The sequence below is a fragment of the Stegodyphus dumicola genome, chromosome 2 (assembly GCF_044657685.1).
Source record: "Stegodyphus dumicola isolate Sdum_Otavi_A_Nest chromosome 2, ASM4465768v1".
Taxonomy (NCBI): Eukaryota; Metazoa; Arthropoda; class Arachnida; order Araneae; family Eresidae; genus Stegodyphus; species Stegodyphus dumicola.
Genome location: NC_140769.1, coordinates 4,471,209 through 4,487,283, shown reverse-complemented (window position 1 = coordinate 4,487,283; position 16,075 = coordinate 4,471,209). Strand labels below are relative to the sequence as shown.

Here is a 16,075-nt window from a genome sequence, read left to right as displayed (position 1 = left end):
GAGGTTCTCCCCTTCTCCGCAAAATCTCGAATATTGAAACTGTTACAAGTTCGCTGCAAAACAAGCAACGGACTTTTTTTTTTTTTTTTTTTTTTTTTTTTTTTTTTTTTTGTCACTTTTCAATCTGGATTGAATAGGACTAAAAGTTCTGCGGTCTACCAACCCAAGCGAAGAATGTTTCTATTCCGGAAATTTAACGCCGTCTGTTGAAAATTAGAATGAAAAACACCCACTTACTCGTATTTAGTTCTTTATTCTCCCAATACTGGCAGCTGTTGATTCTGATTGTGTAATATCACATAGGGAAGAATTACGGCACAAGTATTGCGCAATAATGTTTGCGATATTTTGTAGAGATAATTAATTTTGATGTTCTGTCCGAGATTTCTTTATGAACACTTAAAAGAGCTTTACTGTGCTTGCTAAGCAGAATATTTTTCAGTTCCATTGGTTTATTTTTATATGATGCACATATTGAAATGTCAAAAGCATTTATTTAGCGGGAAAATCTAAAGAATGGCTACAGTCTATCCCCCTCCCTCCGCTCCTCTTTTTCAAGTTCCGCTCGACTGTCCAAATATTCGCCAATTTCCAAGTATGCGGGTAGTTAAGCTTTTACTGTTAAAGAATGACTGCATGAAGCAAATTTCTGTCTTCTGATTTCAGAAATGTTCCTCTTTTTTACTTAAATTACTTTGCTTGCAATATCTGGTTCCTCTTTTTTACTTAAATTACTTTGCTTGCAATATCTGTTAAGGGAAAACTTGTATACAATGAAAATTTAGAAAATGTTCAGAATTTAGATTTAAATTATTTAAATATTAATATGAGTGGAAAAATAAATTGTATTTATTATTAGGTTCCAAGCAAATACGATAAATATGCCTTATTATTATTTATTTTCTCTATTTTGAACTGAAATTTCATCATTAAATCTTGTAATATAGTTTAGTTTTGCATAGTTTTTTTTTTTTTTTTTTTTTTCTCTCATTGTAAACTAGTTCTGTAAATTGAACTGTTATTTAAAATTTAAAGGAAAAAAAAAAGTAATTATTTTCCATGGTTGAGGTAATGCTTATTCTCTCTTAATAAATACTGCATTTCTCATATTTTAAATTATGAGTCTAATTTTTAAGGTTATGCAGTTGTGTATAATGTCATTAGACAGGTGCTTATTTTTGTTCTTAAAATGTGCTTATAGGTGCTTATTTTTTTAACTAAAATGTGGCTATGAACCCTGTGTACAGTACACTATATAACATGTACATAAAAGTATGATCTTTTCATTTTAATTAATGAAAACCTCTTTTTCTTTAAAACATAGTTTTTCTCCCATTTTCAGCATACGGTAATTAATTTAAATGTACATAGACCCTTTCCTAGAAAAAAATCCAATTATCCTAATTTTTGATTTTCTGAATGGGATCCGGTCTCAGTTGATTCGGATAATTGGAGTTCTCCTATATTAAAAGTAGATTCGCTTTTAGGATCTGAAATCAAGCTGTTTGCAAAAAGCATCTCTTGAATAATTTTTTCTTCCTTCACAAACCGGATGCATGTTAACAGTAAGGACGCTCACCGCATGTGCTGCAATTAATGGGACATGGAAATAGCTGTTGTGTGCACTGTGCTGTTAGGGATCGCGGAAAAGCAGTTGCATAAGTTTGTTTTATTGACGGTATAAATGGTGTAAACTGGATAACTAATTAATTTAATAAATTTTTTGGGAGTTTTAAAATTAAGTTCGAATGCCAAATCATGCTCATCGCCCCCCCCCCCATATCGTCTAGAACAAACCCACTGCCCCCTACCGCCCAAAACAAGCTCTCCGCCTCTCAGCATCCTCTTACTGCCCCCGTTGATAACCAATGGTCTAATGCTTTGCAGAAACATTTGTGGTAAAAATATATTTCAGGGCACCCCTTGGCGATTTTTTGGCGCCATTCCTGTTTACGTCTAATATCCTCCCCAATAAAATGGCAACAAAAATGCAATAAAACAGTTAAAACAAAAATAAATAATCTCAATAAACTGTATTTTAATTGAAACAAAAATAATAACATAAAAATGGAAATACATGTTATCTTATCTATGCACTTCAAAAAGGAATTATGGACTTAACCTTATTTAAAAATTTCTTATTTAAATATTAATAATTTGTTTAAGTTTTATAATTTATCAGTGTTTATTACAAAAAAAAGTGGTATTTGTATATTAACTGGTCGCCTGGTGTTTAATTTCTGTTAGCATTAATTTACTAATAATAACTTCCATACATTTCCATTGATGATAATTTGCCAATAAATAGCTGACTAGTTATTACAACTATATGTAAGCATAGCAATCTTCTGTTAACTGTGTACCTAAAATTGTTCTGTTTGCATTTTGTATACCGCTTTTTCAGTTTCATAGTTACACTTTGGTACTTGCATGTTAGAGCAACGACACTCATGCAGTTTGGTGATTTTACAGATGAAAAGAAAGATGACATAAATCATGATTCAATTCAGTTGCAAAAATTTACTCATTACATATATATTTTACATTCTAATAAGGTATTTAACCCCAAAATCACTTACAAGCTTATTTTTCTTTCTTTTGATCTGGCGGAACTTTCCTGGCTATCACATTTACAAGTTTTATGCAATTGTTCTCTGTAGTGATTTTGCAGCAAAATACTGTATTCCTGCAGAAATTTTACAGCAGTTTCTTCAGTTGGTAGCAAATTCCACAGGCATAGATTTTAAGGTTGAGTTTCAGGCAAAAAAATATCACAATTTGTTAATAAAAAATTGTTGGAACTTGGAATACAAGAAAAAGAAGGCATATGAAAATGGCAGTGTGGCTAAATTGAATAGTTGCCTGAAGAATTGTTATGCATGTGGTTGTCAGAATTTGGTCCAATCTGAATATTTGACGACTTCTACTGAGGTGGTTGCGATAATACATAAGGACCTATACATCTTTGCCAAGTAATGAAAACAGAATCTAACCTATTTTTTCTAGATCAAAGTCTTCCATAAGCATAACAGTATAATAATTCTCGTGTAATGATATTACACATCATGCATGAAAGCTTTCAAAGTATATATATATTTAATTAGACTGAGGAGTACTTCATGAGCACTCTTTACAAAGTTAAAAATTCGTGCAAAAATACAGTGCAGAAGCAAATTTTTTTTTAATTGTTTACTCTTCAGAAATTGTGGTATTAATTTTTTAATTTTATTGATTTTTATATCTTTCAGATCTTAAAAGCAGAATGTTAGTTTATTTGAATATGCAAAGTACACAAAGGAGGTCCAAGGAAAGTATTCTCATGAAAGACTTTTTAAAACAAATTAGCTCATGTTTTGCACATGGGAAAAATAAAAATGCTAACTATGCAGCCAGCTTGTTGTCTGAGGTTAGGATGAATAGACCACCAAAGCTGTTAAGACCACCAAAGCTGTCATGAGATTTGAGCTGTATATGGAGAAGGAATGATGCTGTTGGTTTTCATATTTTGATCTCGAGGGCAGAATACCAATTGACCGCTTCGGTTTGATGAAGAGCGATTGAATTATTTTGCAAAAATCCATGTCAGATGACTGAAGAATTGGCAAAACAGATGGATTGTGACAAAATACTATAGTGAAACTCTTTCATTCAGTGGGGAAAGTCCAGAAACTTGGCACTTTAAGTGAAGACAATAAAAATCAGTGATTTAATAGTCCACGATCGTTACCAGTTTGCTCACTCAACATCATTCAATACATGAACACAAACAATGTTTTTTTTTTTACTGCATTGTCACTGGTGATGAAAAATGATGCATTTATGTCAAAATGAAGCATCAATAAGATTGGCTTAGCCCAGGGAAGGGCAAGTGTTTGTGCTCAGGGGCCAATTTGTGGAAGCGGGGGCTAGCAGAGGGCTGCACTTTTTTAAATGATTGCATTCATTAGTCAACTTCATATTTCAGAAAAGGTGTAAGCTGTATCATAGAAATCAATAAACATAAATTAAATAAAATAGTGGCAGTTTTATTCAATTCATTTAATATTTCATGGTGTCATTTCAGTTCAGTCTGTACTCCTTAAACGCTGCTATCATTTCATGTAATTTTTTCAATCAGTAAACACACTGCTTTATTCCTAGTATTATGGAAGAAATATTTGTTTGTACATTCTTCATTAAACACACAACATTCATCACTGATTTTACTTGTTTCCAGATGGTTCATGGTTTCATTAAAGTTGGGAATTTATATGTTTATTGTTGCAAAGACAAAATTGAAATTAGTCAAATTAACTTGAAAAGCATTGCACATCATGTCTATACTGTGTGTATGTATTGATGTGGCTGTTCTAGTGGAAAATACGATATGTATCTTCAGTTGCGCACAGGAAGGTAATCTCAGTTCGAGGCGGTTTTTTCTCTCTTGGCAGGCTACAAAACTGTTAGCAGGCCGCTATTTGCCAACCTCTGGCTTAGGCAAGCAAAGAAACAACTCTGTGAGCAAAACAAAATAAGACTGTGAACTGTTTGAATGCAACCAAGAAATCAGTGTGCATTAATTCACTGTATTAACTCAACTAAGCATTTCAGCAAACAAACGACAACGGGGGGAGGGTGAAAAACTCAGTACGTGAAATGGCTTTCTGCAACATGACAATAGCCATCCTCACATTGCCAAATTTGCCAGTATGAAAAGTTGAAAAGTGCTGCCTTCTTGTTTCATCCTGCACATTCTATCTATTTGATGCAATCAGATTTTTGAGTCTTTCAGTTGGCTTCAAGTGCTTACAGGATGTATCATTCAATAGTGACATGGAATTGAAAGTTTTGGTGATTGAATTCTATGAGTCAAAACTAGGTAATTTCTGTCACCAAGGCATCAAAAAGCTTATTGCGCGATGAGAGGAAGTTTTCAACAGTGACAGAGATAAATTATTGATTGATTGGAAGTAATTTTTATGTTTACAATCAAGTTGAACAAAAATGTGCAGGAATTATTCCTTAATCCAATACACAAGGAATGTATCTTTTTCATATCTAAATTTATTTATTTATTTATTTATTTATTTATTTTTTAATTTTATTTTATTTTTAGGATAAAACCAGAAATGAAGTGCCAGCTGAAGAACCTCAGCTGTCTGGAGAATCATCGAATAAACCCAAGTTATTCAATTATACGAAAGCTCGTTATGAAGTAATGAGATTTGCCTTGAGTGGATTTGAGAAAGAAAAGCAAATAAAATCTAAAGTGGCCATGGCTATTAGACTTGGTGCTAAAGTATGTAGTTTGAGTACTTAATTTAGTTAATCAGTGGCAGTTTTTCTGTCTCTTCTGCTTTTATTATGTGTGTATGTTGTATTTCTTTTGTTAAATATTTCTTAATGTAAGAAAATAAAATTTCTTACAAACTTTAATTTAATAACCAAGCATTATTTTCTTTTTAAAAATAAACTAAAATGGATATGATTTTTTAGAAATGATTAATATTAATTGTGTAAAAAGACAAGCTGAAACACTGTTGTACTATAAAGTTCTTATGTATTATTCCATCAACCATGAAAGTTGGTTAAGATACTGCCAGAGTTGCACCAATCATTCTTTTGGAATTCTGAAGGAACTAAAACCTCATTATTTATAAACAGTCTGTATTTGACATATTTCATAAAAAGGCTTTTGTTGTTTTCTAATTTTACTGGAAGTTCTGTTTAGAATGCTATGAGTACAAACTTCCATGCAGATAATTGTTCCAGTCAGTTACTGTTTTGTTGGCCATGCAGAGGCTGATCACACATTTTTTTTTTTTTTTTTTTTTTTTTTTTTTTTTTTTTTTTTTTTAGGTAATTTTCGTTGTACAGTACAAAGTCCATAATCCAGAATGATCTACAATCCGGACCTCAAAGCCACAAACTTTTTCGTATGCTTTAAGCATGCCTGTAATGCATTTGCGCATGCGCGTTTAATGTATAGCGGACCGTATAAGCTAGGCTAACATCGCAAACTAAAGGTGAAATTTTCCAGTTATTGGATTTTGTAAAGAAATGTGGAGAAGCGCTAATACAGTCAAAAGTCGTTAATTCGGACACCCATAATCCGGAATGATCTATAATCCGGACCTTAAAGCTACAAACTTTCTGCGCATGTGTCGCGTTCACGCATGCGCACAGGCGTTTACGAGAGCGCATAAGACCCTTACAGCTGCGAATATGTTTGTGCGCATGCGCGTTTAATGTGTAATGGAGTTATACGCTAAGCTAAAGTTATGTAATTCAGTTAATGTTGCAAATTGCGTTGTTCCTTAATCTTCGAATTGGATCCGGCTTATTATTTTTTTCTGACTGTTAGAGCAATTTTATAAAAGTTACCTTGAACTTTTGATTATGTCAAATAGAATTTCCGATATATATTTACTACAAAGCGAAAGTATGTTTTGAAATCCGAAATCTGTTTATCAATTTCACGCTGCTCTGCGGCAGAGGGGGGGGCATAAACGTCATTATTAGATTATGATAGATTAGAAAGATTATGTCAAATAGAATTTCCGATATATATTTACTAATATGTAATTTGTATCTACAAAGCGAAAGTATGTTTTGAAATCCGAAATCTGTTTATCAATTTCACGCTGCGGATTGGAAGTTGATCTGTTAGCACTATCCTTATCTTCGGAGCAGATGTTTTTATTTTATTTGGTTTATAATTCCGTACTAAGTGTAGTATTTCATCTCGATATACTCGGTCTTTGATATGATTTAAATCAAGTTCCTCGTCATTATAATTCGCTTCGGATAGTGAAGAAAGTGACCCAGAGGTTATTGAAAACGAAAACATTTCGATTGACAAATTAGTCGGTATTCTCAACACAGCAATTATAGGACTTGAACAGCGGAACTTTGTAACTAAACAAGAAGTTATGTCTGTTTAATAGAATTAAAGAGAAAGTATTATCACATGAAACGAAGCAACTTACATTGAAGGAAATGTTTAATAAAGTAAACAAATAAATATTAAGCTTTTTCTTTTTGTAAATTTTGATACCCTTTAGATCATAATTGTTCTTTATTTCATAAATTACGGTTTCATATTTTTAATTTTGTAATTTCTGCATGCCATCTTACCAGATTTAAACTGATGATCTATAATCCGGAATCGCCGAAGTCCCGACGAGTCCGCATTAACGACTTTTGACTGTAAATGAAGATGATATAACAGAAGTTTTTCATTTCGACGACAATGCCCCAATCATCAATCAATTAACAGATGGCGAAATCTGTAGTATGGTTCTAGATCTAGAAAATACCGCTTCGGATAGTAAAGAAAGTGACAGAAAGGTTATTGAAAACAAAAAAATGTTGATTGACAAGTTAGTTTGTATTCTCGAACCAGCAATTACAGGACTTGAACATTGGAACTTTGTAGCGGAACAAGAAATTATGTCTGTTTATAGAATTAAAGAGAAAGTATTAGCACAAAAGACTTAAACAACTTACATTCAAAGAAATGTTTAATAACGTAAACAAATAAATATTGAGCTTTTTTTTTTTTTTTTTTTTTTGTTAATTTTGATATCCTTTAGATCATAATTGCTCTTTTTCATAAATTACAGTTTCATATTTTAAATTGTATAATATCTGCATGCCATCTTACCAGATTTAAATTGATGACCTATAATCCGGAAAACCCTAATCCGGAATCGCCGAAGTCCCAATGAGTCCAGATTATGGACTTTGTACTGTATTTACAGAAACATTTTACCTAAAATTTTTGTTTTTAAATGTTCTATTTGATAACCCTAATTCATCACTCTCTTTCTACACTGTAATTTCAAAAACAATAAGGCCTTTTTTAGTATCGGAGATGTATTTTATACCATTCCTCTTGAACTCCTTTTCAGAATCCAAATAGGGTTATAGGTCAACATTCGGGTAAAGTTTTTCACCATTCTTTTTATTTTATTTTGCTGTTATATGAAAAACCAGCAACATTCATAAATCCCTTTTTGGAAAGATGTCTGTCCTAGTTTCTCCTAGCGTGGTTAGATGGCACCACATTATGGTGACTTTTCATGATATCCTGCTTTGCTCCACCTGCATAGTTCGTAGCCCGTCGTGCTCCAACCTATTTTGACTTCTCTTCAGAGATCCTCGCATGTCTGGAAATTATTATGTCATGTGCCTTCGGGCTTTATTTCAAGAACCGGTAGCATTGCGTAGTGCAATAGCTCGGTATATTTAAGTGTCTTAAGTCATAAATCCCTTTGAAAAAGTCTTTAGATTCCTTGAACTATGTTTTAAGGTATTTTTCTCCTATTTGATGATAATAAGTGGATCTTTTTTTATTGCAATCATTTAAATGCACCCAATATTCATTTATAATGAAAATATTTTTTTTCATTTTTATTCAGATAAATGTTTTTCACAAAGAATTCTGCAGCACGTTCTGCATTCGGCTGTATGTCATGGAGAAAGACGATGCACATTATGTCTTTTTGCCTTTCCAAGATTCAAATCAGCATTAATCACCTTGTTTACAATTGACACTGAGCATTTTTATGATTTTGCAACTGTCATTTTACTTAGCAGATTTTCTTTTAACATTAAAGATCTTACCTTCGCAACAATCAAATCATTCAATTTTTTTTCTTGGATATGTATTTGGAGCAGTTACTTGGAATTACCACATGAAGCCAAACTTTAACATTTCTTTCCCTTTCTTGTTTACAATATTACTTATCATAACTTTAGATATTGAAAATCCATGGTTATTGAAAGATATTATTGATATTGAAAAGCTCTTTGCTTTCAAAGAGCTTTTTAATAGCTAAATGGGGACAATTTTCTTCAGAAACAGCACAAATGTAGCCTTCCATCCATTGCTTCTTTAAAAGTGTCATTTTGCATGAAAACAAAACTGTCAAGTTGTAAGGATCTTAAGTTTTACTAATGTTTATTTTATTTTAAATCTTTACTATCACTTCTTATTTTCTACTTCCGGCCAGAATTAAAAGCTTTAACTTATTTATGCAAATTTGTCTTGCGAACGCCAAGTACTTAAGTTGTGGCTTTTTGCCAAGCAAGAGAGAGGAAGGAGAGATTAGAAGCAGGCCGCTTGTCATAGCAGTTTTACTCGGTTGCTGGTTGCCTTCAAGGCCAGAGGTTTAATCCTCTTGATAATTTTAAACGTATCGTAGTGTTAACAGTTTTCTGTTAATATACAGCCAATCTTCAAGTAGACACTTGTTTATTAATCAGTTAGTTTAGTTAGAATTTAGTTAATATTTTTATATTCTTACATTCAGACCACAAGTGGTTGGTCTCTGTATTCTGAAGTCCAGAAATCATTGTAAAGAGAGAAAAATAAAGGGTTTCGTATACTCTTCCTGTGTATCTTGTCTACTTCCCACATTTATTGAACATAGCTTTAGTAAGCTCCCTGTTCCGAGTCAGGTCATTTAATGTTCCCAAAGCAAGTAAGGAGAAACACTGAACCTGATAAAGTAGCAGATGATAATTTATGCTTTCAGAAATATGCAGTAAAAAAATTAATTTTCCAACAGACAATTTTTTATAGCACAGCAAAATCGTCTAAAAAATGTGTGAATGGCCTCTGTGTTTCTGTATTCAGCTATCCATATTGTATTTATTAATGCACACTTTTTTTAAGGTAGCATCACATGACTTTAAAAATAATAATCCACAGTTGACTGTTCTGTAAAAGTCAAGCCCCAAATTTTAATCTTTTATTTTTTTCCCACCAAAATGCAAGGAAACAAATACACCAATAACAGTTAATTTATATCCTGACTCGTAAAAGGAAATTGTAGCTCATTGCGAATCAGTTAGGTTACATCAAATGAAAGCACAGTTGTTATGTACACTTATCCATAACTGGCACTAAATCACACTTTTTGGGAGGCACTCTTTGACAGCAGTTTCATAATCGATGAGGTAATACATAAGTTTTTGTTATGATTTTTACACATTAAATTTCAATTAAAATGTAAATATTAAAGAATTTCAAAAAGATGTTTAAATAAATAATAGTATATGAATTACATGGATGTTTCTAAGGCTGTGAATAAATATTTAAAGTCCCAATCACATTATGTTTCGGCTACGAAGGACTTGATGTTGAAAGGGACAATTCTCAGAACCCTCACATTTCCAGGAAACCCACATAACTAGGTTACCATTTTCATGTACTTCAAAGACTTGAATGGCAAACAGTCGCTCAGATTGGGTTCATGTGATCCTTCAGAAGCAGAACTTTCATCTGTTTGGTTGATTTCTACGCAGAACAGAGCTGCAGCCGAAACATTTTCGGCGAAGTTTCAAAAAATCCCGCATAGGCGTTACATCATTTCCGTAGCTAAGCGGGACTTCCCTTCCAGTGGGGCTCTTCTTTTTAGGAATCTTCCTGTTTAAACCAGTGCTACCAGAATCTCGTTTCACAGAAAAGTCCCGTCTAGCAGGGACCATCGCTAGATGTGATAACCTCTTAATGAAAGTATTTTCTGGTTAAGAATTACAAAAGAAATACAATGTTAAAATTGATTACAAATTTTAACTCATTTTACTGAAATGAAGAATTGCTTTGTATTAAAAACAGACAGTAATTTTAGATGACATAAAGTTAAACTTTATTCTGATTTCATAACTCTAATTACTGTAAGAGCAAGTTCAATTTTTCTGAATAATATAAATTTTTATTTACAAATGATACTTTTAAAGTAGCAGTACTAAATTACATACCCACAAGTACTTAGCAATATGTACTTGTGTACTAAAGCCTTTATTGTACTAGATTACAGACTCGAAAATTCTTTGGTAAAAATCAAGTTCTTCATCTTTTAAAAATAAAATGATATACAGTACAAAGTCCGTAATCCGGATGTCCATTATCCTCAAAACCACAAACTTTTTTTTTTTTTGTATGCTTAGGCATGCGCGTTTAATGTATAACGGACGGTATAAGCTAGGCTAAAACTATCTTTACTGATTCTAAGGCATTTCAGTTAATGTTGCAAATTGCGCTGTTCCTTAATCTTCTAATTGGATCCGGCTTATTTTTTTTTTCAGACTGTTAGAGCAATTTTCTAAAAATTAAGCTTTAACTTTCGATTAAGTCAAAAAGAGTTGCCAGTTCTGGAGCTGCCAAAGGACCTACAAAGCAAAAGCATGTTTCGATGTTCATCAAACAAAAAGTGGATTTTGTAAAGAAATATGGGGAAGCGGTAATAAATGAAGATGACATAACAAAAGTTTTTCATTGCGACGACAATGCCCCAATCAATTAACGGACGGCAAAATCTGTAGTGTGGTTCTAGATCCAGAAAATACTGCTTCTGATAGGGAAGAAAGTGACAGAGAGGTTATTGAAAACGAAAAAATTTCGATTGACAAGTTAGTCGGTATTCTCGACTCAGCAATTACAGGACTTGAACTGTTGAACTCTGTAACTGAACAAGAAATTATGTCTGTTTATAGAATTAAAGAGAAAGTATTAGCACAAAAAACGAAGAAACTTAAACAGCTTACATTGAAAGAAATGTGTAATAAAGTAAGCAAATAAATATTAAGCTTTTTTTGTGTGTAAATTTTGATACCCTTTTTAATTGCTCTTTATTGCATAAATTACAATTTCATATTTTTAATTGTATAATTTCTGCATGCCATCTTACCAAATTTAAATTGATGATCTATAATCCGGAAAAACCCTTAATCCGGAATCGACGAAGTCCCGACAAGTCCGAATTACGGACTTTGTACTGTATAACGTTCTGTATTGCTGCATAATAGTAGTTCACACACGTGCTAACAAATATCAAGATTCAAGTAGTATCATTTATTGTATTAGTAAACTGCTCAATAGAATTATATGAATTTTTTTAATCTGCAAGCATATAAAATATTTAATTAAATGTAAATTTTATAAAAAAAAAAAAAAAAAGGCTGTTATAAAACTAGAAAATAATTTTTTTCAAGATTTCCATGAAAAGAATTTTTTTTTTTTTTTTTTTGTTGTTGTTGTTTTAAAAATTGTATTATATTTTTAATTTCTTTTATTTCTTTTGTTTTGTTTCAGATATCCATGTAGTAAGAAACAGGTTTTCATTGAAAACTTCTTCAACAATTTACTAACTTTAATAATACATACTTTAATAACTTTAATAATATATGCTACTAATGAGGGCATGAAGTTATGAATGCTTATTAAATCCTCACATTTTTACTAGTAAGTTATAAAGGATAAGTACTTATTGTAATATTTAATTATTTTAATGCGCAAAGAAGATTTTTCTTAAATAAAAAAAAATTAACTCAAAATATTGGAAATTATTTAAGTAGAAAATACTGAGGAAGTTTTCAATCTTATGGGTGACTGAACGTTGCTCAAATTAATATTTTGAAATTATAGTGCTTTATCAATATAAATGTTTTTTGTTACATGATAATGTTTGTGATTATTTCAGCCTCCTAAAAAGGAATATACAAATTATAAAGTTCTCATGCAAGAAAAATTGGAAGAAAAGGAAAGGAAAAAGGTAATTTTGTTTTTCCCAATATTGCCAATCAACCTAATCAAATAATAATTAATTCCATTGTAATAATTTTTAACACTGTTCTGCATTTTTATTTATTTATATTTTACTTTTTGCTGTCTTTCATAACAAGAACTTTTTTATTTTCCATTTATTGGATTATGCCATTATTAATCATATAACATAAATCAGAAATAGTTGCTTAATTGTTATTCTTTCTTCTCTTCATATTTGTTTGTATTCTTGCTATATTGTACTTTTATTATTATTATTATTATTATTATTATTTTAGACCTGAGCATTTTTTTAATTGAATAGTAGTTCAAGATCATTTGGGATTTTAACTGATTTTAATGCTAATGTACTGGATAGTTATTATTGTTAATGTATTCTGCAAACTATTTGGTGAGAGAATTTAACTATTGAATGCAACTAATTTTACCTCAAATTCAGTTCATAATATAATATGAATATATCCTTTGAAGCCTCTTTATTTGCTTTTCCTTGCAAATAAAAATTACAGATGGGACATTTGAATTCTGAAATCTCATGAATCTTGAGAGAGAGTTGAGATTCAAAAAGTCTAAACTTTGGCTTTTTTAGTTATTTAAATCTTTTGAATGCTAACCTGAAAAAAATTAATATTTTAATTTGGAATTTGGAACAGATTTGTTTTATCAGCATTCAATAAAAGTATTCGTTAAAAAAAGTGATTGTTGCAATTTCAGTGCCCTTTGATTACCAATATTTTTTATGGTTGCCCTGAGTATCATACTCTTAATTATCTGGAAATAATGTTCATGTTTAGTGTATATATCTTTTAACTCTACAAATAATACTACCCTTTTTTGAAAAGATTGTGATTTATCAAAAAAATATTGCAACTGTTTTCAAATATTTAATGTCAAATTATGTTTAGAAAACAAATCTTAATGTTCAAGAGTTCAAAAGTAAAAACTTGATTATCTGTGATGCTCAGAAATGCCAATGCATGAAAATTCAAGGTGGCCAAATACCTGAAAACTCCAGATGTATAAAAAATGCAATTCAAGCTAGAAAAACTAGATGAATGGTATATAAAATTTCCGGTCTAAAATTATAAAACTTAAGTTACTTTGTTATCAAAAGCACGCATAGCATTTTGAAGAAAAGTGCATTCTAGACATAGAAGCTGGCATATTTTCACAGGGCTTAAATATATTGTTTTAAAATGTCCAGCTGCAGTAAGATAGCTTCCCCGCAAGGCAGGTTTAGGGTTGCCAGATTTGCCGACGAAATCGGTGATAGGCCATAGACAGATGGAGAACATTCAAGAATGAATTCTTACTGGTTTGGCACAGAATGTTTTTGAAGGCAGGCCAAAAGCTATGTAAACATTGCTTGTACGCGGAGTAGCAGTCTAGTGGCAAGGTGTCTCGTCAGTTTATCGCAAGTTTTAGCATGGAGTCTTCAGAGTACATTGAGTTTTGGGAACGATCGAACTGAGTCAGGAGTCGGAAGCTCTAGTGCTTTGCCGTGAAGCTGTCTTCACCATTATAGCCTGAAAGCTGTGTTGCTGTTTGTTTTAGTGTGTTTATCGTAGTTTTTTTTTTTTTTTTTTTTTTTTTTTTTTTTTTTATGACTGTAAACGTGTTTTAGGAGCTGTCCTGAGTAATACTGGCTAATAAATTGTGTTTTCATTCTTCATCAAGTGTTATTAATTGCTCCAAATCTACGAACCCATAGAAACTCAACAATATTAATTAGTAAAGCCTCTAAACCAGTAATAAAATCCTTTTGACCCTGAAAGTTGGTGAAGATTCCTTAAAACTTGGGCCAGCTGTGCTATCAGAGGCTTGAAGGGGGGGACACACAACCCTTTATTTAGTTAGATAATACAGTCAAAAGTCGTTAATCCGGACTCGTCGGTACTTCGGCGATTCCGGATTATAGATCATCAGTTTAAATCTGGTAAGATAGCATGCAGAAATTACTAAATTAAAAATATGAAACCGTAATTTATGAAATAAAGAACAATTATGATCTAAAGGGTATCAAAATTTACAAAAAGAAAAAGCTTAATATTTATTTGTTTACTTTATTAAACATTTCCTTCAATGTAAGTTGCTTCGTTTCATGTGATAATACTTTCTCTTTAATTCTATTAAACAGACATAATTTCTTGTTTAGTTACAAAGTTCCGCTGTTCAAATCCTATAATTGCTGTGTTAAGAATACCGACTAATTTGTCAATCGAAATGTTTTCGTTTTCAATAACCTCTGGGTCACTTTCTGCACTATCGGAAGCGAATTATAATGATGAGGAACTTGATTTAAATCATATCAAAGACGGAGTACATCGAGATGAAATACTACACTTAGTAAGGAATTATAAACCAAATAAATTAAAAACATCTGCCCTGAAGATAAGGATAGTGCTAACAGATCAACTTCCAATCCACGGCGTGAAATTGATAAACAGATTTCGGATTTCAAAACATACTTTCGCTTTGTAGATACAAATTACATATAAGTAAATATATATCGGAAATTCTATTTGACATAATCAAAAGTTCAAGCTTACTTTTATGAAATTGCTCTAACAGTCTGCAAAAAATAATAAGCCGGATCCAATTTGAAGATTAAGGAACAACGCTATCTGCAACATTAACTGAATTAGATAATTTTAGCTTAGCTTATTACTCCGTTACACATTAAACGCGCATGCGCACAAACATATTCGCAGCCGTAAAGGTCTTGCACGCTCTTGTAAACGCCTGTGTGCATGCGTGGATGCGACGCATGCACAGAAAGTTTGTAGCTTTGAGGTCCGGATTATAGATCATTCCGGATTATGGGTGTCCGAATTAATGACTTTTGACTGTAATCAATAAATAGAAATTATGGATATATCATTTAAAAAACTTTAATTGTTTATCATAATTTTTCATATTCCATTGCCATTATTTATCCATTTTAAAATAAAGTAACATATCATGCCCATCTACACTTCATGCTAGGAAGTGTAAGAATTCTTTATCATTGTGTCAAACTTAAATTCCTCAAATAGACAAAAATGAACAAAACCATACATTTTGGAAGGTTTAATCCTGTAGCTTTGAATGTGCATTCTCTTTCATAAAAAGAAAATCTTGAATTTTAATTACTTTTTTCAAAATTCAAAGAAAAATAAATAAATGCAATTAACCTTCTTATCGCATATCCAGCAATTTCCACAGGCAATGTAGAAGTAGCAAAATTTGTGCAACCTGCGATTTCCACAGGGATGCATTTTTTCCATCTATTTAACTGTGCAACCCACTCTTCCTGTTCATGGTTTCCTTTTGGTTTTTCTGTGACATTTAATTGTTTATTCAGATCTGGAGTTACCAGATGGTTTTAGTTGTCCATATTTCTGCAAAATATTCAAGCATGTTTTGCTCCATTCTCTGCGCTCTTTTCAAAGCTCCAAGATGTCTGTAGTTCAACTCTCAATCCCATGAGACTAGTGCTTGACATTTTGCCAGCCATGTACCCCCAAATCTCATCAAGAATGA

General features: G+C 31.8%; 1 protein-coding gene across 1 annotated transcript in view; it reads left to right on the top strand.

Annotated features, from left to right (window-relative positions):
• Positions 1 to 16,075, top strand: part of LOC118198817 (40S small subunit processome assembly factor 1) — a 45,582-nt gene that overhangs the window by 20,329 nt on the left and 9,178 nt on the right. Inside the window, exons 3-4 of the mRNA XM_085810392.1 lie at positions 5,096 to 5,278; positions 12,471 to 12,542. Of these exons, the coding sequence (XP_085666518.1) occupies positions 5,096 to 5,278; positions 12,471 to 12,542 (255 nt within the window). The remainder of the gene's footprint in view (positions 1 to 5,095; positions 5,279 to 12,470; positions 12,543 to 16,075) is intronic.